The following is a 27365-nucleotide window of genomic DNA, read 5'->3' as shown; positions in this document are numbered from 1 at the left end:
GCTATCATTTAGAATCAAAGGGCAGGTAAAGAGATAAGAAAAAACTAAAGGAGGCCCTGGCTGGCATAGCTCAGTGGATTGAGCACGGGCTGGGAACCAAAGTGTCCCAGGTTCAATTCCCAGCCAGGGTACATGCATGGGTTGTAGGCCATAACCCCCAGCAACTGCACATTGATGTTTCTCTCTCTCTCTATCTCCCTCCCTTCCCTCTCTAAAAATAAATAAATAAAATCTTAAAAAAAAAAAACTAAAGGAGTTCATCATCACCAAACCATCATTATATGAAATGTTAAAAGGGCTTATTTAAAAAAGAAGGTCAAAACTATGGATAATAAAATGGCAAAAATACATATCTAACAACACTTGAATCTAAAAAACAAACTAAGCAAACAAGAAGAACAGAGATAGATCATGGATATGGAGAGCATTTGCATGGTTTCCAGATGGGAGGGGGATGTTGGGGAATGGATGGTGAGGTGAAGGGATTAAGAAGCAGAAATAGGTACTTACAGAACAGCCATGGGGATGTAAAGTACAGTGTAGGAAATGGAGTAGCCAAAGAACTTATACACATGACCTATGGACATGAACAATGGTGGGGGGATTGCCTCAGGGAGTGGGGGGTGCTGGGTGGAGAGGGACAAAGGGGGAAAAATCAGGACAACTATAATAGAATAATCAATAAAATGTAATAAAAAAAAGAAGAATGTATTTCCACTGAGGCTTTCGCTACTCTGGTTTATCTGTTAGTATGATCTACCTACTTTCTCCCTTCCAAAACTCATCAGCATCTCAGGTCTGCTCATGGTTCTTCATCCTGTGTCATGGCAGTTAGGTATTTATTTCCTGTTTGTACTTCTTTACAGTCATTACGTTAGGAATGGGAAGTCTCAATGTTCTTCTTAAACTGGATGCCCCAAAGTGAACGGAGCACCCAACTAATATTCCATACTTTCCAAAGGAAAGAGCACAGCATGAATGACCTCACAAATGTAGGAACTCACAGGAACTACTCTGCCAGCTTAGCCGCCCCTGGCATTTACACCACCTCTCTGCCGCCTGAACCTTGCCACAGGCTGAGCAGACCCCTCTGTGCTCCTGCTCTAATATGCTCCGGTGTTCTCTGCCTGCTACTCAGCTGTCATCCTAGGACTTTCTTTTATTGCTCCCATGTCTCCCGGCTTCCCTATCTTCTTTCTTGAGTTACTCTCTTGTTTTGCTTGAGTATACACTAGAAGCTTCCTAAGAGAGGGTATATGATGAGTACACTTTTTTTGAGTTTGCACATACAGAAATTTTTTTACATTTGCATTTTATTGATTGTTTCATTGGATTTAGAACTATAGGCTAAAAAATAATTTTCTGGCAGACTTTTAAAGGCATTCATATTTATTTTCTGCTGTTGCAGGTGAGAAGGCCAAATGTTGTCTGATTTCTGATCCTTATATATTACCTTTTATTTCTCCCTGGAAGCTTTTAGAATCTTCTTTTTAATTTTACATGTTCTTCACATGTGGTCAATCTGCCATGTTAAACAGGACTTGTCACGTGTTTTAATTTTGTCTCCTCAGGGAGACAGCAAGTATAACAGAAATAGCATTGACCCTGAAAAATCATGTCTAGATGCATAGATACAACTATTGTATAGTTTTATGTATGTAAAGTATCTGGCACATATTGTTTCCCTTTCCCCCCAAAGGGAACGTAAACATTTGAGGCTTGGACCCAGGTTTTTTACATCCTTATGATTCTCCCCACATCTGGCATGTATTGGGAGTATAATAGATTCTTAGGAAATAGAACTTGATGACTTGATGAGTCATAGTTCTGTCTTTACCATTACTTTTCTGTGGGATTTTATTTATGACATTTGTCTTTACTGCGTCTCACTTTGCATGTTTGTCAAAAAGCTACAATACTTTTTCATTTGCTTATTGTTCATGGATGTAGTAAGGCTGCAGTTAGTTATGTGAAAATATTCTAGAAAGTTAAAGGTCCTCTACAGATATCAAGTATTATCACTCTCCTTAAGATATGGAAAGCAGTATGGAACTTCCCCAGAAAACTAAAAATGGATTTGCCTTTTGACCCAGCAATTCCACTGCTGGGACTCTATCCTAAGAGCACTAAAACACCAATCCAAAAGAACCTTTGCACCTCGATGTTCATAGCAGCACAATTTACAATAGCTAGGTGCTGGAAGCAACCTAGATGCCCATCAGTAAATGAATGGATCAAAAAACTATGGTACATTTACACAATGGAATTCTATGCAGCAGAAAGAAAGAAGGAGCTCCTACCCTTTGCAACAGCTTGGATGGAGCTGGAGAGCATTATGCTAAGTGAAACAAGCCAGGCAGTGAAAGACAAATACCATATGATCTCACCTTTAACAGGAACCTAAACAACAAAACAAAGAAACAAGCAAAATATAACCAAAGACACTGAAATAGAGGACAGGCTGACAGTGACCACAGGGGAGAGAAGAGGGAATTTCAGGGGACAATGGGAAGGGTTTACAGGAACAAATTTAAAGGACACATGGACAAAAACTAGGGGGAGGGTGGTAATGGGAGGGAAGTCGGGAGGGTTGGGTGGGTGGGCTGGATTGGGAGTAAAAGGGAGAAAACTGTACTTGAACAATGATTAAAATAAAAAAAAATTCACAAATCACATATCTGATCTATATCTACTATCTTTTGGAGGGAGTACAGGTCATATAATATCATGTTTTTCAACACACTCCTTTAGAATGCTGTTAAACTTTCACATGTAGATAATACTATGTCAAGTGAACTATTGGCAACCCGATTGGCAAACAATCCCACATCATCATCAAGACTCACAGATGTAGGTTGGACTGTGGTTACAGCTCAAGATGGATTTGGAAACTGGCAAGTCATTGTCAGATGAATGAGTTACTTTTCTTGGGGTAAAACTTCTGCAAGCCTTATTTTTGCTAACTCTGCTAAGTAGAAGAACTGAATTAATATATCAATAAATAGCTTTCACCATATTGAACCAACACACACACACACACACACACACACACACACACAAGATAGGTGAAAAGGTAGTTGGACTTTCCTGGGTGCATGGGAGACATCCTGTTTTGAAGACAGGCCTAGGCTGAATGACCTAGCTCAATGTCTCATGATACATGTCCCTAATATTACCAAAAGGTATATTTGCCTGTGTTGCCTTTCTAAATTTTCAGCTGTAGTTCATCCTCCTCATCAAGAAACCAGGAAATGTCACTTCGTTTCAGCTGCTGAAAGCTATGCAAATAGCAGTAGAAAGAGAAAGACAGTGGATATCAGTTTTTGATCTCAAAGCTGAATAAACCTTCCTAATTTTTTAGTAAAAGTTTAGTAAAACCCATTTACTAAATCCAAAGTGTTTAGAAAAAGAAATATGATATTTTCTATAATAAACAATGGAGAATACACAGTTTATAATTCAGATATTTATGAGAAATGTACAGAAAGAAAAGGCATTTTTGAATTTTCAGAATCTAAGCAGTGGAGTGAAAATAAAAATGAAAATTCACGTAATCAAGTACAGGCAGCACTGGAATGCTTGGTTATGCAGAGAAATCATATAAGTGAAGAAAGTAATGTCTGTATCTAACAAGAATAAAGGCAACTTGTGTATGATTGGAAAGAAAATAAATGGTTAATTAGCCTTTAATTTAAACTTCTGTCATCAAAGCTGATTATTTTCTATTGTAGTGCTCTCCAAATTTAAATTATTAGCAGCAGAATCCTCTATTTTCTAACTGAAATCTTAAGAACAGATAAACATGAAGCTGCTCTTTTTGAAGCAGGAACCTCAGAATGAGGCAGCTAGAACAAAATTCAATTCATCACCTCTCTTTCCCCTACAGCAGCCCTTTGACCCCCCTGAGGAAACAGTTTGAAAATCATCAGTTCAAATAAGGTGTCCTATTAGCTAAGTAAGGTTTTATTAAAGTGGTCATGAGTGCAACTGGTTATGAAAAAATAAAAATATGTCTTAATTTCTAAAGCAGGGTCTTTGAGGGGGAGGGGGCAAAAAAAGACTAAATGGTAATGGGATAAAAATACAATGAAAAAAATTAAAAATATAAAGCAGGGTCCTTGATCCATTCTAAAAAATCATGACTGTCCTCTATGGCAGAGGTGTAAACTAGAGAATCCCTTATTAATTGGCTATGTTCTTTCCTGCTTCAGGTATTAATTAATATGCGGGGTTCTAAAGACTGACTTCTTGAGATTTTCAAACAACTAAATTCCAAGTTGGAAATACCAGCTACTCCCACGGCAGGGAGGGAAGTATGCCTATTTGTAAGTAAATAGAAAAAAAGTCTTTTAACTCACCCAGAGCACAAGGACATTCATGAGATGGTCTATGTGTGTCCGTTTGAAGGAGGACTTCCCACTGTTCTGCATTAATTTGGTGTCTGGTCCTAAGTGAAACAGGGAGACATCAGCTCTTAGAATATGGAATATACTCAGAGGCTTGAAATTGGGTTGGAATGTACCTTTAGGGTCACCTAATCAAACTTCTTTCCAGTCCTAGGGAGTAAAGTCCTGGAGAAAGGCCCATAGTTGGTGCCAGTAACTCAAAGAACAGAAAGTTTGTTTCTAAGGATAATTCCAATCACTTCTGCAAAGTGCAGTAATGCTGGCCTCTCTTGCTGCAGCACCTTAGACGTGTAGTGTTTCACAGATGAGCTAAGTCAGAATAGGAGCCACAATCTTCTCACTCATCACTAACTGGTTTACTTTAGAAAGGGGATTTTCTGATAAGGAGATTACCACCATTTTGGGGGGGGGGGCGGGGCACTGTTGGACCAGGTTCTGTTTATAGTTTCTAATTTGGAAAGAGAGAAAAGAAAAGGCAATGGCAGTGATTTCTTCTGAGACGGAAGCTGGGAATCTAAGACTTCTCTGGGGCTGAGAGACAGAGACTCCATATTTTTCCTGATAGGGCAGAGAGTAAGCAGAGGTAAAAAGCTTTTAATGGCCAAGGGGCAAGCTGGAAATTACTGACCAGAGATACAGCTATAGAGAAAAGTTTACTGTATTTTTGTTAAATAATTTTTATTTATTGATATTTGAGAGAGAGAGAGAGAGGAGGAGAGACACTTGTTACACTTATTTATGCATTCATTGATTACTTCTTATACGTGCCCTGACTAGGAACAAACCCACAACCTTCGCATATTGGTGTGATGCTCTAACAAATGGAACTACCTGACCAGGGTTTTGCAGAGAAGAGTTTAGAAGAAAGTGTAAGTAGCAATTTCTCTGGCCTTTTACATTCTGTTTATTATTTTTACATGTACTCTAATGAAGGAATTTCATCAATGTTGATATAAGGGGAGCTAGAACTTCCCTGGTATGTGGACAAACACCAAGAATGCTGTGTAAAAGCTATGCCATTCTTCCCTTTTAAGCACTCTTTGAAGGGCCTGAACTAATGAGAAGTTCAGCTGAGAGACTGAAAGCTACAAGGGACAGTACCTTCCAGGGGTTCACAGAAAGACTGCCTCTACCCCAGGTTTCAAGGAGAATGTGGAAATCACAGTGGCACTTTCACATCATGTAGCAGGAAGAACTCAATTCTGCACTGCATACCTCTCATCAGTTCACCTCTGTTTTGGGCTTTCCAAAGACCCCAGAGATTTTCACTACCATGTAACCAACAAAGAGTTGGAGGGAAACTTTAACCTGACTTGTGCTAGTTGGTAACCTCACTGCTGTTGCTTTAGGGAAAAGATATTTTGCTGAAAATTGAGCTCTTTTTTTTTAAAGATTTTATTTATTTATTTTTAGAGAGAGAAGGGAGGGAGAAAAAGAGAGAGAGAAATATCAATGTGTGGTTGCTGGGGGCTGTGGCCTGCAACCCAGGCATGTACCCTGACTGGGAATCGAACCTGCAATGCTTTGGTTTGCAGCCCACACTCAATCCACTGAGCTACACCAGCCAGGGCTGAAAATTGAGCTTTTTATGTGTGATGATGTGTGTGGGTACCTGCTTAAGTACAATTAAAAAAAGTCTACTTCAAATCTTTTGTGTTTGGGAGGACTAGGCAGCCTAGAAGCTGCCACTTACAGGTCAAAAGTCAAGGAAGAAAGTTCCACCAAGGCCTCCATAGACTCTTAAGCTTCTCTCTAGGGTTTGGATTCCATTATTTTCCACAGAAGTGAGGCATCTAGGGTCCCCTGTCTAGGAGTAAATTATCTAGAAGGGGGGCTCTGAGTTGAGTTCACTGTGGTAAGTCTTCCTTGATATCTTCAGGATCCCCATCTTCTCACCGTGGTTGCTGTCAGCACTGCCCACAGTAACTGAGGGCATAGGGCAGCACCGAAGGTTCTGTCATTTTCCCAAGCCACATCATAGCCCAAGAAAATCCCTCACTAAGTATAAGGGATTATGGTTCTAAAGGGCATCTCAAGAGGGGCCACTGGCTAACATTCCACTTTTGCCTTTCCTCTGGCATGAACCCTTCATACTGTATTTTATATTCTTCTCTATAATGAGCACTGTGTTTATTCTCTCCTCATGGGAATAACCCACATGTACACTCTCCCTTTTCAAAAATGCCCCTTTTACACACCAATTCTATGTGTACTTCTCTATGTATGCCTTCTCTTGTGTCCAGATCTGATTGGAAAGACTCATGAATGCCCTGTGGTCTTAGAACACAAAGCCTTCCTCTAACAATGGCAGCACTGATATGTTGACAGCTCATTGCTTGGAGAAAAAGGTTTTTTTGTTTTTTTTTTTAGTAAGCATATTTTACTTCTTTAAAATTATTTTATTGTTGTTAAAGTACAGTTGTCTCCATTTCCTCCCCACCACTCCCCCCATCCCCAGCCATCCCCACCTCCCCCGCTCGATCCCACCCCTCTTTGGCTTTGTCCATGTGTCCTTTAGACATGTTCTTTGATGACCCTTCCCTCTTTCTCCCTCACTGTCCCTTTCCACCTCCCCTCTGGTTACTGTCAATTTGTTCTTTCAATGTCTCTGGTTATGTTTAGCTTGCTTGTTTGTTTTGTTGATTAGGTCCCACTTATAGGTGAGATCATATGGTATTTGTCTTTCACCACCTGGCTTATTTCACTTAGGATAATGCTCTCCAGGTCCATCCATGCTGTTGTGAAGGGTAGGAACTCCTTTCTTCTTTCTGCTGTGGAGTATTCTATTGTGTAAATGTACCAGAGTTTTTTGATCCACTGATTTACTGATGGGCACTTAGGTTGCTTCCCAGCACTTGGCTATTATAAATTGCGCTGCTATGAACATTGGGGTGCTTAGGTTAAAACTTTTTTTCTTAAATCATCCATCCATCCATCCATCCCCTTCTATCTGTCTCAAAGCCATAGTATTCTGATATATATTTGAGTACTATCTACATCCTGAAACTCAAGCACCCACAATCTGGCCATGAATTGCAACCAGCTGGCTGGGACTCCAGGGAGACGTACCAGTATAAATCACTAAGCCATAGCACCAGTCTGTATTCCTGATGACGCATCCTCGGAGCAGCAGCTTGTCATGGTCCAGGATGTGGCTTTTTCCCTTATAAGTCAGTATTCCTGTGAATCTGTCCAACTTGTTATTGGGAGATTCACACCTCACTTCTCCTGGAAAAGGAAAAAGTATGAGCTCTGGTTCTGTAATCTTAGGTAGAAGGAGGTTTAACACAAAATAGGAAAACATCTCTTTCAAAATACATACACATCTTTTTTCTATCCTCTTTCAGATGCTACACATTTCTTACCCACCCCATTTAGAAAGGCAGACAAAGGTTCCTGGGCATCAGAGAGGAGTAACTGTATTTGTGACATGGGTTACCCAGAGAGTGTCATGGATGAGAAAAACCTGCGTGATAACTTATCACTATCAGTACTGTCAGATCATATGAACTCTAAACCTGAAAAAATTAAAAAACTACTTAAAGAAAACCTAATATTTTTTCAAAATGAAAATAATCTGAGCTTTTCCTGATTAGTAAAGCAAAATATGGCCTTTGTAAATATATATACAATATTAAAAGGAGAAAGAAGTTAAATTTACCCATTGCCTAGAGATAAGAGCTCTTAACACCTTTTGAAATACATCCTTCCAAATATTTCTATACATGTACTCATAAACATATACATATTTCAAAAAGTGAGTTTATGCTATATATACTAAACAGTCTATTGTAATATTTTTCTACTTATGAATATCTTGTAAATATTTTTCCCATGTCAATAAATACCAATTTGAATATTGCTCTTAAAAAATTGGATTGAATGTGGGAGGTGGGGGTAGGTAGGGCAGGGGAGTGTAATGGCGGGGGGAAAATGGGGACAACTGTAATTGAACAACAATAAAAAAAGTTATATAGAGTTCACTGTATGAATGCACCATACTTTATTTAACCAGTCCTCTACTGATCAAAATGTGGGTGGGCAAGCTATATGCTAACTCACCATCAAAGGCAGACAGCAGCTTCAAGTCAGCTTCCATCTGACTGGTAACTGAGATGGCCTGTTTCACTTTCAGGTTCGTTTCACTAGAGTAAAGGACACAGTCACCAGCATACAGGGCACACACACAACAGCACCACAGGTCCAGTTTCTCCTACATTTTCATGGAGTTTTAGAAAGTAGATGTTGCCAACAGAGCTTGGGCTATAGGTTGGAGCAGCATGAGTCACTCCCACTATTCTCTTTCAAGGACATTACTGTGGTGGGATGGCTCTAGAAAGACAGTGGTGTTAGCGTACTGACTCCCCTCTCCCACTGCAACACATCCCTACTCTCGTAACCAGCCCACAAGATCTTGCTGGACAGGTGCTCAAGCTGAAGAGACATCACAAAACAATATGGACGAGGTGCCTGCTCTACTCAAGAATAAGGAGCATGTCCTGATAAAAACCTGCACACACCTTCAAGTAAACATACTTCTTACTTCACAAATGTTTATAGAAGTCATGAAGGGATCCCAGTTAGCCATTTGCTAATACAAGAATGCACTGAGACAGAAGCAAAAATAGAAGCCATATTTCACAAAGCTTGTGGGCACCAAGAGGAATAGTTGTAAGAATGCAGATCCATATAGAACTCTACAAGACAAGCTCTCTGAAGACGGACAGTCTCTACCCTCCTAAGGCCTTAGCTATTGCATTCTAATGAATTTCTACCTTAAATCCTTTATAGAAGATGGTGTTTGATCAGTAAATAATTACCTCCATACTCATTTTTCACCCCTGGAGACTTTGGAACTCTATTCTGAAATTTTATAGTTCTGTTAACCTCTTTCCTGTCACTCAGCATTATTAAATACCACCAGACAGAGTGTCTCGGTTTAGAGATAGAGAATAGGGAGTTTATTTGCCCAGGTATTCACCCAGTGAAAGCTCAATTATTGCTATTTAAAGCTTGGCTTTAGACTTGAGGTCCAAGAGTCTGGCCTCCTATCTTATCTGGATATTTCTAGCCTCTTCGGTACTTTGATCTGAGAATAAAGTTCATTCTCTGCATCACGTTCTCCCTCCATGAAAAGTCACTCTAAGCTGGCTTGGTCACCTTAATGGATCATTAAAGAGGGAACACTTACCCATCCAGTTCTGCTGTTTCTACATACGTCAAACTGTAGGGCTCACTGCTAGAGAGTAACAGTATGTCAGCCTGTGGTCAGAAAAGTCAGAGGAAATAAGGAAAGCAGAAAGGCAGACTTTTAACACTGCAGTGTGACAAGAGCAGTTACCTCAGGAACAGATGTTCATCCTAAGAATTTTATAGACATTTGGTTTACTTTCTTTGTCTAGGACCTGTCACTGCTACCATACACCCCTCTGATTAAGAAGCCTCACATTACCTGTAGCTATAGTGAGAGGTGGACAAGAACAAACTTATCACAGGCACTGTTGATCTCTGGATGCAAATGAAGCAGGTGAAGGTCACCAAAAGCAGTGGTGGTGGAAGTGCTAAAAGGGCTTCCCTGTATTCACTCCAGCCAAAAAAGAAAAAGCCACAGCCCAAAGAGGTACTCACTGTAACAGGCTGATTATTTTCTAATTTTATTATATCTCCCACTTGGATATTCATCCATTTTTTCTCTTCCATCCTGTAAGAAAATAACCCTTGAAAGCCTGGTTTGAGAATTCCCCCAAAGCCCTGTTTTTGCAATCAAGGAAAAAAAAAAGAAGAAGAAGAAGAAAGAAGAAAGAAGGAAGAAGAAAGAAGAAGAAGAAGAAAGCTGAGAGGAAGTCAAGGCTCAGAGGAGGACCGACCAATTTGTGATACATTGGTGCTACAGTCAACAGTGGGGCCCATTTTTTTCAAATTCCAGGGTTATAGTTCTTTAAATCTTATTACACATGCAATATTCTTTGAATGTTATAATATAAACATAAGTCCTTGTTACAAAATCACTATTTATATATCCTCCAACCTATTTCCTTTGGTTTCAAGTATCATCTCCATGCAGATAAATCTCAATACCTTTACTTATTTTGTTCCTAATTTTCAAATCTGGATGATAGTACTAAAGGGTAGTACTATCCTTTAAGCTTTGGAGGAAAACATCTGAGTGTTTTATTTCATCTTGACTGACAAACTACTACTACTTCCTTCGTGGACATTGTAACCACAATGTGTCCCAGATTAGGGAGAGGGGGAGATAGCCCCTACTGATTTAAAATATTCAATCCTGTTGTGCCCTAAGTACATTTGTAATTCCCATGCATTGCAATATAACCTTTTGTTTAGAAAATTTGGTCATATAGCTATAGATGGCATTGCTTTGACTACAGAGAGGATCATTCATATCATATTCTCTGTTTTATGTGAATGGTCCCCCCTGGAGTTCTGTAACACTCTGGTACTTTTCCTAATACAAATACTCAGAAATGCTAGATAAAATAAAGTCAACACTGTTATAAGCAAGGCTATATTTAACACAAAGTAAGGAGCCAGGAAAAGAGACAGGACTGAAATCCAGAACAGAAGCATGTTCTGAAGCTGTTCTTGCCCTTAGTGAGGGAGAGGGATTACAGGTCTTAGTATTGGGTTGGACAAAAAATCCGTATGATTTTTTCCATAAAATAAAAGACACATTTTTTATTTTCACCAATAACTTTATTGATTTGGATATTTTGAGTATGTCAGCTATCTCCTGTGTGGTAGAACATTGATTGTTCTCAATTAATGTCTTGATTTGATTGCTATCATCTCCAACTGATCTATTCAGCTGTGGAACATTGTCCAGAGAGAAATCTCCAGCACAAAACCTCACAAACCACTATTGACATGTTCGATCGGTCACAGCATTTTCTCCATACACTGCACAAATCTTCTCTTTTTTTGCATTTCAGTTGCATTTTTACCTTTCTTGAAATAGTAAAACATAATATGTTGAAAATGTATATTTTCCATATTCAATATTAATATGGCTACACAAAATTCACCAATTTTGATAAGTTTTATTAAATGCACAATGATATGACAGCTGTCGCAATACAATCTAACAAAATTGTTTTGAATGAAGTTAAAGACAACTAAGCACTACTAGAGTCATCTTTTGGAAAAAAACAAATTAACTTTTTGGCCAACCGAATAATTTGTAACTTGAGCGTTCCTTTAGCCCATCAGGGGGACAAGAGATTAAGCCTTAGGACCTTGAAAGGCAATGAGTTGTAACGAGGAACCCCTCATAAAGCCAGGACTCTGGAGGGGCAACATCATTAGGAAAAAGGTGATCTGGGAAAAAAAAATCAACTCATTGGCAAGAAAGTTTGTCTCTCTTACCCTGGAAGGTTGCGGTGAGGGAATGGAGGACTCCTCTGAGAATTAGTAACCTCATGAGGTACGGGAATAGGTGATACCCTTGAATTACTTGGTAGAGGCAAACACAAAGCCCCTTAGGAGGGACAGAACCTGAACTCAGGCCACTTACAGTATCCATAAAGAAAGTTCCAGTGGGGCTTTGCCAGATACTCAATTGGTTAGAGTATCACCTCAATACACTAACTTTGTGAGTTTGGTCCCCGGTCAGGGCACAATCAAGAAGCAACCAATGAATGCATAAATAAGTGGAACAACAAATTGATATTTCTCTCTCTCTCTCAAAAAAGATTCCACTATAGATGCCCTTTTAACCAAAATTATTGAGAAAATGACAGAAATCACAACTTGCAAAGCAGACAAACTTTTTCATAGCAGGGCTGCTCAGACCCATGTGTTCTAGAAAAAGAATGCTACTTTCTGGAATATAGACTATTTCAACAACCAGCCTCACCTCCAGTGTTCAATTAATCAGACACTCATTGGGTTACAAAGTCTAACCAGGGCCCTGCTTCTGAACTCCCACCATAAAACCACTCTGACAAATTATTCTCCAATAATCTTATAAAACCCAAGTGCTCAAGTTACTTGGGGAGTTCATTTGATGAAAATTATTTGAGCAGTAACTCCCTAGCCTTGCAAAGTTCTAAAACACTTTTGTCTTTTCTTTTTATTTCTATTTATTTCCTTCTTTTATTTTTTATTTTTCTTTCTAAAAAAGATTTTATTTATTTCCAGAGAGAGGAGAAGAGAGGGAGAAAGAGAAGGAGAGAAAAATCAATGTGAAAAACATCAATTGGTTGCTTTTCGTATGTGCCCCACCTGGGACTGAACCTGTAACCCAGGCATGTGCCCTGATCACGGATCAAAACAGTGACCTTTCCCTTTGCAGGATTACACCCAAACAACTGAGCCATACTGGTCAGGGCAACTTTTGTTTTTAATCACAACTGCCCTTTTTTAGTGGTAGTTATGAGAGGCTTCAACAGATCAAAACTCTTGAGGAAATAATCCACCATGAGTAAGAATCAGCAACTATATAATAAAAGGATTAGATGTCCAAGAACTTGACATAACAGAATTATATAATTAAAACTACAGCTATTGGGTGTTCTTTTTTAAAAAAGAGAATATTTTATTGATTATGCTATTATAGTTGTCCCATTTTTTTCTCTCCTTCATCCCCCTCAACCCTGCACCCCCCTCCCAACAGCATTCTCTCCCCCACCTCCAGGTCTTTGGCTTCTCCATTTCCCATACTATTCTTAATCTCCCTCTGTCTATTTTGTTCCTACCAATTATGCTTCTTATTCCCATACCTTTTCTTCCATTCTCCCTCCACCCCCTCCTCGCTGGTAACCTTCCATGTGATATCCATTTCTGTGATTCTGTTCCTGTTCTAGTTGTTTGCAGGTTTTGTTTTTTTTTTTAGGTTCAGTTCTTGATAGTTGTGAGTTTATCATTTTACTGTTCATACTTTTGATCTTATTCTTTTTCTTAGATAAGTCTCTTTAACATTTCATATAATAAGGGCTTGGTGATGATGAACTCCTTTAACTATCCAGCTTGGCTGGATAGACTAATCTTGGGTGTAGGTCCTTGCCTTTCATGACTTTGAATACTTCTTTCCAGCCCCTTCTTGCCTGCAAGATTTCTTTTGAGAAATCAGTTGATAGCCTTTTGGGAACTCTTTTGTAGGCAATTCTCTCCTTTTCTCTTGCTGTATTTAAGATTCTCTCCTTATCTTTAAACTTGGGTAATTTAATTATGATTTATCTTGGTGTGTTCCTTCTTGGGTCCAACTTTTTTGGGACTCTCTGAGATTCCTGGACTCCCTGGAAGCCTATTCCCTTTGCCAGAGTGGGGAAGAGTTTTCCTTCACAATTTTTTTTCAAATAAGTTCCCAATTTCTTGCTCTTGCTCTTCTCCTTTTGGCACCTCTATGATTCAGATATTGCAACATTCAAAGTTGTCCTGGAAGTTCCTAAGCCTCTTATTTTTTTGAATTCTTTTGTTTATTCTGTTCAGGTTGGATGCTTATTTCTTCCTTCTCTTCCAAATCATTGATTTGAGTCCTGTTTTCCTTCCCTTCACTGTTAGTTCCCTGTATATTTTATTTCACTTTGTATAGGCTTCATTTCTTCCTTCATTTTGCAACTAAACTCAAGCAGTTCTGTGAGTATCCTGATTACCAGTGTTTTGAATTCTGCATCTAATAGGTTGGCTATCTTCTTGTTGCTTAGTTCTTTTTCTGGAATTTTGATCTGTTCTTTCATTTGGGTAATACTTCTTTGTCTTGGCACACCTGTTACCTAGAAAGGGGCAGAGCCTTAGATATTTGCCAGGGAGGGGCAACCTATGTTGCTGTGTTTTGGTGGTCTGCGAGGGAGGGGTCAGAGAGGGAAAAATGCTGTTTGCTCAGCTCTTGCCCCACTTTGAGTCACTTCCCTCACTTCCCACAAGCAAATTGGGCCCTTCTGGTGCTGACTCCCAGGTGGGTGGGCTTGTGTACATTCTAGAACCTGCTGGATCTCTCCAACAAACTCTCCTGTGAGGCTGGGAATTTCTCCTGCAGCTGCAATTCCCATATGTTTTTATAGCTAGAGGTTTTGAGGCTTTATTTCCTGTGCTGGAACCCTTGTTTGCATTGTCTGTCTCACTCCCCAGGTGTTCCTTCTGGTTCATCTGCATGAGAATGTGGGACCAACTGGTCAGCCAGCCACTGCCTTGCCCACCTGGTCCGCCTCCTTGCCACATGTCCTCTTCACCCCGGCTGGCTGCCCTGCCCGTCTTTGTCCCTCTTACTAGTCTGGATGAATGTTTCTTCTTTAACTCCTTGCTTGTCGGACTTCCATACAGTTCAATTTTCTGGCAGTTCTGGTTGTTTTCTGTTTTTAAATTTGTTGTTGTCCTTCTTTTGGTTGTGTGAAGAAGCAAAGTGTATCCACCTACGCCTCCATCTTCACTACTGGGTTTTCTATAAGGCCACCATGAAAAAAGACTGGACCTCAATCATGAATTCCTTCAGGTTTGTGCGTCTTTGCAATCATACTTCTGCACACATTGGCCACTTTTTCTTTCATACAATCATTAATTGTTGAATTCTTCCCCATCTCTTAAGGCCTAGTACTAACATCACCTCCTCCACAGAGTCTTCTTTTATTTCTTTAACCAGCTATGGTTGCTCATTTTTATTAATTCTTATAAATTTTTGTACGTCTCATGATAGTCTTCATATTTTTGGCTTAAATAGGAATTATGCCAGTCTCTCTCCATTCCTGCCAAAGTTGAATCGCTCAAATTTTGCACCGCCCCACCAAATATAAACATTTACCTAACACTTTAGATAGTTATGACCAAACACTAAGCAATGGGGTCAATGCCAGTAGTTTCTTTAGATTGTTAACAAAAAGATGGTCTGACCAAAGGCTATAGAAGAATGGAAAATAAGCCATGTCAGAATCCACTGATGTTCTAAACTGAACTAACAAGGAAAAGGGGGGCAGACTCATAGATGGAGAGCAGATGACAGCTAGTGGGAGGAGGAGGTTAGGGGGTGGAGGGATTGAGCAAAAAGGAAAAAGGACTCATGAACATGGACAAGAGTGTGGTGATTATTGAGGGGAGGGAGGTATAAGGAAACTAAATGGTAATGGAAAAATATATAATAAAGATTTAATTCATTAAAAAATAAAAAGAATCCATTGATGTTCTAAAGATATTGATGTCTCCATGCTGACCACTGCACTAATAATAATTACTTGAATGTCAATACCATGTCATAATTTTTTAATTGCTTTAATATATATTATTTCAGTTTTATTTTCATAAGCATAATCTAAGGTAGAAAATATTATCTTTACTTTATAGATAAGAAATATGAGGTCTGGAGAGGTCTGAGGTCAGATGGTGCATTCAGGGTATGCTAGATCTAGAAACACATTTTTCTGATGTCCAATCTGAGGTTCTTTTCACTGTCCTGAACCACCTTTCCAAAGACCCCCGCACATTAAGTGTTCACAAGGCCAACCCTCACCCTGAGCAGGTCCTACCTAAACTGGCTTCCCTGGAAGGACTTACCTGCCATTCATCAGGACCAGGACAGAACGGTTGTTGACGTGATCGTCATTTCTGTGCTTTTTCTAAAATTATACAAGAAAATGTTCAGGAAATAGAATCAAGCTAACTGCATGTAGAAAATTAATATTTGGAAATATTACCCAATGTAGTTCACCCTTTTTATAATTTTCCTCTAACCCCCAAAGTCCTCCTACCATTAAAACCAGGCCAAGAGACTGATTATCTCTGAAAAGTTGAAAAGGGATGTCTGAAAAAGAACCAAGGGAGAAGAAAGAGAGAAAATCTCAGCTTTAAAGATCAAAAGCCAAAGCCTGGGGGATGAGAACAAACAACTTATATCAAAGGCCACAGAGATGAGATGGCAGGATGAGAGTCTCATGCTCATCGGTAGCTGCCAGGAAAGCTAAGTATCCTCCAGCATGCTTCCCTCCCACCCCTGGGAGAAGGGCAGGGCTGGAAAGGAGGCAGACAGAATCCTGAATTTGTTAGGATAGCTATGCTAAAGAGACTGAGTTCTGAACCAGAAGTAACTGGGTTATTCTGAATTGGCAAGTTAAGTTTTGGGCTCTTTAAAAAGGGTGGCAATAGTGGAGTGGTTATTATGAGCTTTACTGAGTTTAGTTATAGAGAAGTAAAGTTGTATTTTTGCATTGTGACTTTAGTCACAATTTAGTTATGACTAAAATTTAAACCATTGTGCTAATTCTGGATTTAAAAAGTTAACAAAGTTAAATAGCTAAAGAAACATCCTCTCAAACTTTGGTCTAGAAATCTTTCCTGGCAAAATCAGGACTTTCTTATGGAAGATGCAAGCAGGTCATCAAGACTGGCTCCCCAAATCCCACTACTAGGCATGGTACTGGGTCCTCACCCTTACCCTTCTATGCAGGGCCTGCTCTGAGGAGTAAGGAAGAAGCCATATAGCACTCACTGGGAGCCAGTTTCTCCCTCCAAGGCCAGGAAAAGAATCAGCCCTTGCTTAAACATGTCATAAGACTTTTTTAAAATTAGGGGGTTCCTAGTTGTGCATACCTAATAGAATTGAAAATTTGAAAGGCAAATAGGGAGAGTTGGAAAGGAGAAATGAAATGTGCAAAAGGAAGATAAGAATAGGAAAAAGAGGAGGGGAAACAGAGGGATGAAAGGAAGATGGATATAAAAATGAGAAAGGAGGGAATGGAGAAAGAAGGATGAGAGCAAACCAGACAAAGCTAAGAGGGGAGTGAAGGAAGAGGTGGGTTATTAAAAAAGAGACAGGCCCTTACTGGTGTGGGCTTAGTGGGTTGGGCATTTTCCTGTAGACCAAAAGGTTGCCAGTTGATTCCTGGTCAGGGCACACGCCTCAGTTGTGGGCCAGGTCCCCAGCTGGGGGTGTGTGAAAGGCAACCAACTGATGATGTTTCTCTCCCTTTCTTTCTCCCTCCCCCTCTCTCTAAATAAAATTAAAAAAAAAAAAAACATAGATGGAAGAAAGCCTAGAAAAGGGGTTAAGAGTGGTGGTAGTAGGAAGACAGAGAATGGCTTGCATTGCTCCTTGGCCATGCATAGACCACCAATCTTGGGCCTACAAAAAGTACATATTCATCTGGGGCAGATAAAGAAACAAAAAAAGGAAACATTTCTTTCCAATCAGTGCTTTTTCCTAGCACTAGATAGTTCTGGGAAGTCCTTCTCACCCCCTGGCCTGACTAGGTACAGTGAAGAAGTAAAGGTCCAAAAAAGCAGTTTACCAGGTCGTCCATGGCATCCTTCACTGCTGTTATGGACAGCACCACTATCAGAGGTATCACAGTTGTGTGCCATGCCAAGGAGGAGATCTGGGGAATCAGCTGTGAGGTGGAGGGAGAGAAAACTTGGGTCAGAAAGCTTAAAAGACAATATATTTTCCCTACCCCAACACCATTTCACCTCCATAGGTCCATAATAAAATTCAACTATCCTAGTTGCTTTCCACTGTTTGTAGCCTTCACATAATCCTCCAAATTATAAGCAAATGTCTCCAAGAAAGAAGGAAAGGAGACTATAAATTGCTACCTGTCTGTCCTGAACTCTACTACATTTTTCTTGATGGCAAAGGGCCACCTTTCCCGTGATAGTGGAGGGGCTAGGGTAGCGGGTAGGAGTGGACATGGGAAAACCACATACCCTCTCCACATGCCTTCAGTGCAAGGGAAGGGGGATGATTTGTCCCTCTCTCCTAATCTGGGGCCTACCCTGCCCTGCTGTACTGTTATGTTCTAGACCACTCTCCTTCCTCAGCACTCCCTGCGTTTTCACTTCGTTAGGTAGGCTGGGACAAGAGGGAGGAATGGAGTTGTAAGTGTGGTTGGGGCGAAGACTCTGTAGTCTTCTATGGTCGGGCTGAACTGTGGCATGCAGCCATAAGGAGAGGCTCCCCTTCCTTGGGGTCCAGAGACCTTGCCTCCTTCCTCTTGTAGAGGCTGGTTTCACCCTGGCTACCCCTGACCACAGGGACTAGCCTGAGACCCCGGCCATCCATTTGCCTGTTTTCTACTGAGGGAAGGCATTTCTCAGTTTAGGGAGGAGAAGGACTGATTACACAACCTGCACCCAGAGAGGCTGATAACATGTTCTGTGGAAAAGGCCCCAAAAGGCAATACCTGTAGGATTAGCAAAATGAGAAAATAAGCATTGGCGAGTCTCTGGAACTGTTCAAATAGGTTCAAAGGCAAGAAGTTAAAGACATTATATTTTGAGGTCTTGATGGTATTGTCCTGTGAGTAAAGGAAACAAGCACAATTAGAGGAATAAAAGACTCCTTCCTCCCAGTCTTAACAAGAAGGGCAAAGGCCTCATTGTGAAATGGTAAAAAGCAACAGTTCCCCCCACCAATGGGAGGGAAGAAGTATTTGTCCCCACCCCCCATTTTCTTGAGGCCTACAGAGGTCTAGAGGATGCAAAGATGTCAAGGTAGATCAATATGGGGCTTTTTTTGGAGGCAGAATGTATTCCTATCCTGGATAGAATTCTTTGTTTATTGATACTATTGATAATGATAATAAATCAACAACAATAAAACTCACACTTACTATGTGTTACATGCAAGGTATCATTCTAATCACTTTATATGTAGCATTTATTTAATCCTCAAAACAACTCTATGACAGAGTACCATATGACCACCTTTTTGAGAATGAGTAAATTGAGTTATATTGAAGTTATTTGCCCAAGACCACACAGTTGCAGAGTTGGGATCACGCTGTCTCCTGAGACTCATTCCACTTGTGTAGACATCCAAATACGTATCTTTCTTAGAATCATAAATCCTTCAGTTCCATCTTACCCTCTGGCACCTAAGGTCCTCTTCAGTCCTAAAAAGGCAAGTCTTCAATTTGTGTTAGCTCCACTCCAGAGTATAATGAAGCTTTTCTTGGTCTGGCAAACTCATTTCAGTGTGCTTTTACCAGCTGGTTTCACTGATGAAGAATGTCAGATGCTAAAAGCAAATTACTGTTTTTCAACCTTAGCCCATTGAAGGTTCCTACACTGGCTGCTGTCAGCACTGGAAAATCACCCACCCCTCAACTGTCCTGAGGGAGACTGAGAAGTCAGCCCTATATCTAAGCTATTATTTTGCTAAGTGAAAATGGGAACTTGGCACCTGTTCAGTGCTGATCTCAAGATGTTGACAGGACCACCTTACTTTCTATCTTTGGGTCTTCAATCATTCGACCTATAATGTCAGAGCTTGAAGCTAAGAGCTCAAGAAAAGCAGAAGAATGAGGCCAAACAGTTCTCTAAAAACAGGGCTTCTCTCCCACCTCCTCCATCTGCAAGGCCTAAGCAGAAGAATAAACTATGTACAGGCCTGGAGTACAGACACTGTAAATAAAGAATCTTCCTGGGCCCTGCCTTGAGAAGGCATCAGAGTCCTCCTGGAGAACCAAAACCATCCAGTCCTAAGGCTAAAACTTGCCCAGAAAGGCTAGATAGGCTACCCAGCCAAGACTTGCCCAATGTCTGTTTCCCAGAGGAAGAGCAAATGGTCAAATAGCTTACTGCTGAGTAATTTAGAGATCCAAGCCAAAACTAAGATTTACGTGGTATTTCTCCATAATTTTTCCAATTAACAATCAACTGAACACTATACATTTCTCAAGGCTTGCTCAACTGTTCACAGCCCTCTGTTGGGCTATACTAGTAGGGGCTGAAAAAGAATTAAACAAGATCTATCCCAGAGAATCTCATAGGTTTGCCTTGAATGGAGTTCTAACCAAATGATCTACAAGGGCCCTTCTAGCCCTGAGAGTACATTATTCTAAAATATGTTCTTCTAATATAGAAATAGTTTCTTTGATCATAAAACACTCTGATTTCTTGGTGTTTAACTCCAGATGGCTCAGACACGTGGACCCACAAATCTTTTGACCTTTTGCCTTACTGAAGCAGCTGGCCATCACTATTGATTTTCCACTTCATTTTTATAGCTATAATGTAGTATTTCATGTTTCTATTCGCTTGTGTAATGTTTGCTTAGCAAACAAAGACAAAAGTCATGCTGATTCTGTCTCAAGATAGAAGTATCAGTACTTCTTTACTAATTTGGCAATTAGAGTGTTTTGTTCTACTCTTAAATGTGAACCAGAAACAGTGTTCTCAAGGACGGGACTGGAGAGCATCATGCTAAGTGAAATAAGCCAGGCAGTGAAAGACAAACACCATATAATGTCACCTATAAGTGGAACCTAATCAACAAAACAAATGAGCAAAATAGAACCAGAGACATGGAAATAACGAACAAACTGACATTGACCGGAGTGGTGGGGGGAGGGGGATACTAGGGGAAAGAAGGGGAAGGGGCAAGCACAGGAACATGAATAGAGGATTCATGGGCACAGACAATGAGGGGAGACTGACTGTGGGAGTGGGGGTATGGGGCAGGGATGAGCAATGGGGAAAAAGGTAGGATAACACTAACTGAACAATTAATTTTTAAAAATGTAGAACATCTGCTTAACTATGAACTTCCTCACTGTTTAGTTACTTTGGCACATGTGATAACATTTAAGCATGATAGAGGTGGTAGATTTTGGTTTGGGCTATTCATTTATTTGGGCAGTATACTTGACTGATGACTAAATGAAGAAATAAGTGAGAACAGAAGACCATGGGCATAATGGGAATCAGTATTTAGGGGTTGGGAAGAGGAAAAGGAGTGGGAATGGAAGAAATTAGAGAAATAGGAGGAAAATGAACAATGGGTAGGGCCAGGGAAATGAAATCATTGTTAAATATATCATGAGCAGTTAGATCTGTTTAATTTATTCATTAGCTGTTCAGCATATAGCTACTGAATGCCATTTATGTGCCAAACATTGTGATAGGAACTGTGGATACAGATCAAATGAAACTTGTTCCCCCTTTTCACGGGGTAGTAGTTTCTAGGAGAAAGTGAACATTTTTCACAAGTATATTTAACTCCTACAACCACCACGTAAGGTGGTGAACATTATCATGCCTTTTTGTAGACAAGGAGCTGAAAATCAGAGAAGTTAACATACCTAAGGATGCAAGGTTAGTAAGGAGTAGAGCTGTGTTCAAACTCTGGTCTGTCTGAGACTGAAAGCTAGTTTTACTGCCCATCCCAATGCTGTTTATGCAGGTCTAGGAGATGGAGAGAGGGAAAACCTGTTCCCATGGCTATACCGCGAACACTGTTATCTTCCAGAACCTCTCTAACTCAGAAATCATAAACTAATATCCTACAGAGACCGTAAATATGTATGGCTATATATATTTATAGCTATATGACAGTAAACCCTCACTTAACATTGTTGATAGGTTCTGCAACTTCAGGTGAGAGACATATAATGAAACCAGTTTTACCATAGACTAATTGATATAAACAAGATTAAGTTCCTATGGCATCTCATCAATGTCTTAATGAAATAATGTATTTGAGGACCTGCTGTATATGAGTATACAGATACAAAGATGTATGTGCATAAAATAACATATCTATGAAAGCCTTGCTTGTAATTATGAAAGATTGGGAACAACCTAGATATGGATTTATAAGGAACTGATTACATAAACTATGCTAGATCTGCCTAAGAAATACTATGCAGCTGAAAAACAAAAGAAAGGAAAAAGCTATTATGAAATTCTGATTATGAAAATATTTCTAGGTCATATTGTTAAGGTTCACAATATTGTAATAAAGTGGGAAAATGGAATTTATATTTGTATTTGCTTTATTTGCACAAATAAGCACTTCTAATGACACAAGAAACTACTAAAGGGATTCCCTATAGGGAGCCGATGTGGGCAAGCATGAGGTGTCGAGGCGTGACTTTTCAATATGTATCTTTTTATGACTTATTTATTCATAAATAAATAAGTGAAAATGAACAATTCAATAGAAAATTAGCAAAGATCATTAATAGGCAGTTTCCAGAAAAAGAAATACAAAAGGCTAATTAACATGAAAAATTAGTGGTCTCACTCAAAATTAAGGCAAGATAGAAAACAAAATGTCATTTTTCACTTACAGCCTGGCAAAGATGAAAAAGATTGGTAATACCCCGTTTGGCAGGTATATGGAGAAAGTGGGCAATCTCTACTATACTTAGAAATGTAAATGGATGTGGACTTTTTAGAGGACAATCTGCACTATGTATCAATTTTTTAAATGTGTTTTCCTTTTCACCTAGCCGATTCACTTCTAGAAAACTCTCATAAGATATATTCACACTAAATGTGCAAAAAAACCCAACCCCTATGCATAATGGTTTACTAAGGATGATTTACCACAGCAAAACAATGGAGACATTTTTTTGGAGGGGGTATGGATGAAGATATTTTAAATGTTCATCAACAGGAAACTGGTTAAATAAATTAAGGATATCAATATAATGGAAAACTATGCTGCTATTAAAGGAATCAGGTAGATCTACATGCTTGTTATAGATGTCTAAATGAAAAAAGAAAACTGTGGAACTATGCTTTTATTTGTGCAAGAAAAAGCTACAGTATTTCTTATCTGGGAGTTATACATAAAACCCCAAATCTGAGATATATTATTCCCTGACCCTTGATCACTGGACTGACTTTGGTTCTGCCCCTCCCTGCACCAGCCCTCATTGTGCAGCTGTGTGAAATCAAGTAGAACCTAAGTGACAGGATCTGCATCTACCATGAAGTTCCTGCCCCACCAGCAAAGGAGAATATTATAGGAGAATTTCAACCTCCTTTTGAAATAGCCAGAGACCTGATACTCACTGGATATCCAAACATAGTGTTGAATTCTTTGTTGTTGGCTTGCAGATATCTCTCTTGTTCTAAGGAAGAGGAGAGAAATTATGAGAAGGATGCCCCTCTGCAGATTAGCTTGGGATGCAGGCTGCTAGTGAAGGCTTCACTGGTTCCTCACACTTTCTCCCTGAGGTATCTCTCTACAAATGGGATTTTGTCTCTTTATTCAAAGAATCAAGAAATACAATATAAATTGAAATCCTCAAGTGTTTAAGCTTTCTGTAGGCAACAGGACATGTAATTTCTGAGTTCTCCAACATTAATGTTTTCAGTAAATCCTAGTCATGTCTCTGCAGACAACAAGATGGCCTGCACCAACATGACTGCCAAACACAGAAATCCAGCCCTCCCTCGTAGGCCAATTGCACTATCTTAATTTGTTTGACTAAACTCAAATCAGTCAGTCAGTCATTATTGAGCACCCACTGCACAGAAGCCAGTGTGCTGGATGCCGTGGGGGGCAGGGGGATAAAGAGATGAGGAAGACAGAGTGCCTGACTTCAAGGGGCTTGTAGTTCAATAGCAGTAAGCCTGATAACTGTAACACATGACAAAACCATCCCATCAAAACACATAGGTATTAGGAACAGTGAGCCCACTACCACATTATGAAAAGTCTTAAAAATATATGCTACCAACAGATAACATATATCTATTGCCCTGAATGAAATACTCCCGTAGTCTCTTCAATTCTTCATTGGCTCAACAAACGAACATTTACCGAGTTCTTGACAGGTGTCAGGCCCTGTGCCAGGTGTTAGGGCTACACTATCCCTGACTCTCTTGGGACTTTTAATCCCAGTGGGGAAGACAACCATAAAAAATTTTCAATCTAATGTAAGGGCTGTGATACAGGCAAGAACAGGATGTTAGGAATGCACAGAAGAGGGGATGGAGGTAATAAGGAAAAGTCAGATGTGAAATCGTTCCTGGAGAAGATGCTTGAATTATTTGGATGACATGGTGTGCGTAATTTCTAATTCTCTTGAGCCTGGATAGTACATACAGCAAGCAACCTAGAATTTTGTCTGAGGGTTGACACTACTATTAAGCCCTTAATCATTCTAGAAATTCCTAGACTGTGTTTCCAAAGAATTTGTCTCCTCAGAGAATGGTTCTAGCCTGCAAGTTACACTGAATGTCTATTTTGAAGCTCTTCCAGCCCTCTAACGTCTTCCTTGGCTCATGGATCCCAAGACTAGAAAGAAACTTCCTACCTGATCCTCAAAGATTCTTACTCTAGGCTACCAAACTCCCACTTGATCCTGAACTCACTTGCCTTAGCCCTCTAAGGGAAGTTTCTGGCTCCAAGTCCTAGAACTCAACCTTGTAACTGTTCAAAAATTTTTTTAGATATAATTACAAACATCAAATTTACCTTCTTAAAGTGTACAATTCAGTAATTAGTAAATTCACAAGGTTATTCAACCATCACCACTAATTTAGAACATTTTTATCATCCCCAAGAGACAACCCATACTCAATTCGCCCCTTTCCCCTATCCCTGGCAAACACTAATCTATATTCTACCTCTATGGATTTGTCTACTCTGGACATTTCATACAAATAGAATAATAGGTGGTCCATTGTAACTGGCTTGTTTCATAGAGCACAATGTTTTCAAGGTCCATCCATGTTATAGCATGTATCAGTATTTTATTCCTCTTTATTACTGAACAATATTCCACTGTGTGAATATACCACATTCGTTTATCCATTGATCCACTGATGAACATTTGGGTTGGTTCCATCTTTTGGCTATCATAAATTAGGCTGTTATGAAAATTCATGTACAAGTTTTGTGTGAACATGTTTTCATTTCTCTTGGGTATATATCTAGGAGAAATGCTGGGTCATATGACAATTCTATGCTTATGAGAAACTGCCAAATGATTTTTCACAGCAGTTGAACTATTCTATATTCCCCCCACAATGTATGAGGGTTCTAATTTCTCCACAGCCTCATCAATAGTTGTTAGTGCCTGTGGCCTTGTTTAATCCTCACTAAGGAGAAAGACAGAGAGAGAGAGAGAGAGAGAGAGAGAGAGAGAGAGAGAGGGATATTGGTTGTCGCCTGCATGAGGTGCAACTGGGGATCGAACACACAACCTAGATATGTGCCCGGACCAGGAACTGAACCTGCAACCTTTTGGTGTATGGGATGATGCTCCAGCCAACTAAGCCCCATGGCCAAGGCAGTGTGTGTGTGTGTGTGTGTGTGTGTGTGTTTAATATATTTTAGTCATTATGCTATTATGCTTTTACAGTGTTTTTTTTTTTAATTTTAATCATCTTGATGTGAAGTAGCATCTCATTGTGGTTTTGATTTGCATTTCCCTAATGATTAATGATGATATTGAGTATCTTTTCATGTGCTTATTAAACATTTATATATTTTCCTTGGAGAAATGTCTATTCAGATTCTTTGCCTATTTTAAAACTGGGTTAATTTTTTAAATAATTAAGTTAGAAGAGTTTGTTTTGTATATTCAAGATAGAAGTCACTTATTGCATATGTGATTTGCAAATATTTTCCCTCAGCCTGGTTTTAACTGTCATTTTTTATAATGTACTAAATTTCGCCATTGAATGTAATTCTGGGTTTTGTATTATTTTCCATTGTTCTAGCCATCTTTTAAGTTATGTATCCTTTAATATTGAATAGCAAATCTCCTTGGCTATTCTTACCTATTCTCTCTTCTACATAAATTTCAGAAGATAAACTTCAGAATCACTTTGTTCAGTTCCCTTGAGACTAAAGTTTTGATTAGAGAGGAAGACAAGTAGAATTTAATCACTAGAGTGCTGGAGATGGAGTAAAAGTGGGTTATTAGAAAAGGCAGAGCCACCTCCCATGGGTAAAACAGTCAGGTGTGGGAAACTACAATGCATTTATCAGGAGGCTAAAATCATAGACTTTTGAAAAATAGCTAAGGAGAGTCAATGTTAAGACAGGGAGCTTTATTGTTCCTCATGTAATTTTTTCAATCCTTCCTCTAGTTGTCAGCAAAATTACAGATCATCATAAAGCCAGAACATGTGTACATTTCTTATGGAAGATATCTAAAGGGCTGAAGTCTGCACATTGGGCAGTACAAAAACAGAGAACGATGAGGAAGTTCGGGGATTTGTACATATTGTGGGACAGGTGGAACTGAGATGTTAGCTACTTTTATCTGAGGATTTGCGAGTATACAGATTTGGGTTACACAGATTAATTTGGATAGAGTTGATGTTTCTGCATCAACTTTCCCCCAGAGATACTGTATCTCTGAGGGAGACAGAGAGAGCCTTGTTGGTATTCCCCTATGAAGCCACTCCTGTGTGTATGATGATCGTGTCTGTAACCACCTTATTAGCAATATGTAAATGGGTCTTCCCTGAATTAGGGTTACCACCCGGCTATGAAGCTTGTAGGTTGTTTTACTGCACTAGTGCATTTCGTTTTTGTTGTTCCTTCTTGTGATTATTAGGATAACCTGAATAAAGATGGGGCAAATGGTAGGACTGGGTCAAAAAGGTGAAGAGATTAAAAAAAAAAAGAACTCATAGACACAGACAACAGCATGGTGATTACCAGAGGGAAATGGGGGTAGGGGGAGGTAGAAAAGAGTAAGAGGGCGATAAATGGTGATGGAAGGAGACTTGACTTGTGGTGGTGAACACACAATACAATATACAGATGATGTAGTATAGAATTGTACACCTGAAACCTATATAATTTTATTAACTAATGTCATCCCACTAAGTTCAATAAAAAAAGTTAAAAACAAACAACAAAAAAAGATGGGGGAAATTGAGACAGGACTGATAGGATGTTCTGTGCTGCCTGTTTGACCAGCGGGTGGCTTACAATACTGTGATACAAGAGCTTCTGCTAACCATTGTAGCTTAGGTTACCCAAAGCAGTGGAACATGTATGGCTCAGATAATTTAGCTGCAACTAGGATTCAGAGCTGCTGCATGGTCAGTGCCCTTGTGCAGGGACTTTCTCAGTGGCCCAGATAGCTGCCTCATTAGGGCAGAGCACCAGGGCAGTATTGGTGTTTATACTGGTATTGAGGTTACCAATCCCTGAGCAGGCTAATTTTCTATTATGTTCATATTCAATTTGCTCAGGCATTGGTGAACAAAATCAGCCTCTACCAAGCTATTTGCCCCTCCAACCATACCCTACAGACCTTT

General features: G+C 39.6%; 1 protein-coding gene across 1 annotated transcript in view; it reads right to left on the bottom strand.

The window, feature by feature from the left end:
• LOC114503423 (phospholipid-transporting ATPase FetA-like) overlaps positions 1-27365 on the bottom strand; it is a 77772-nt gene that overhangs the window by 40843 nt on the left and 9564 nt on the right. Inside the window, exons 2-10 of the mRNA XM_028521003.2 lie at positions 23148-23206; positions 18527-18640; positions 17636-17734; positions 15906-15967; positions 10035-10107; positions 9598-9668; positions 8469-8551; positions 7476-7634; positions 4359-4447 (exon numbers count right to left, since the gene is read on the bottom strand). Coding sequence (XP_028376804.1) covers positions 4359-4447; positions 7476-7634; positions 8469-8551; positions 9598-9668; positions 10035-10107; positions 15906-15967; positions 17636-17734; positions 18527-18640; positions 23148-23206 — 809 coding nt within the window. The remainder of the gene's footprint in view (positions 1-4358; positions 4448-7475; positions 7635-8468; positions 8552-9597; positions 9669-10034; positions 10108-15905; positions 15968-17635; positions 17735-18526; positions 18641-23147; positions 23207-27365) is intronic.

The sequence above is a fragment of the Phyllostomus discolor genome, chromosome 3, assembly GCF_004126475.2.
Source record: "Phyllostomus discolor isolate MPI-MPIP mPhyDis1 chromosome 3, mPhyDis1.pri.v3, whole genome shotgun sequence".
Classification (NCBI taxonomy): Eukaryota; Metazoa; Chordata; class Mammalia; order Chiroptera; family Phyllostomidae; genus Phyllostomus; species Phyllostomus discolor.
The sequence above is the reverse complement of the archived record's forward strand: the minus strand, read 5'-3'. Positions and strand labels throughout refer to the sequence as shown.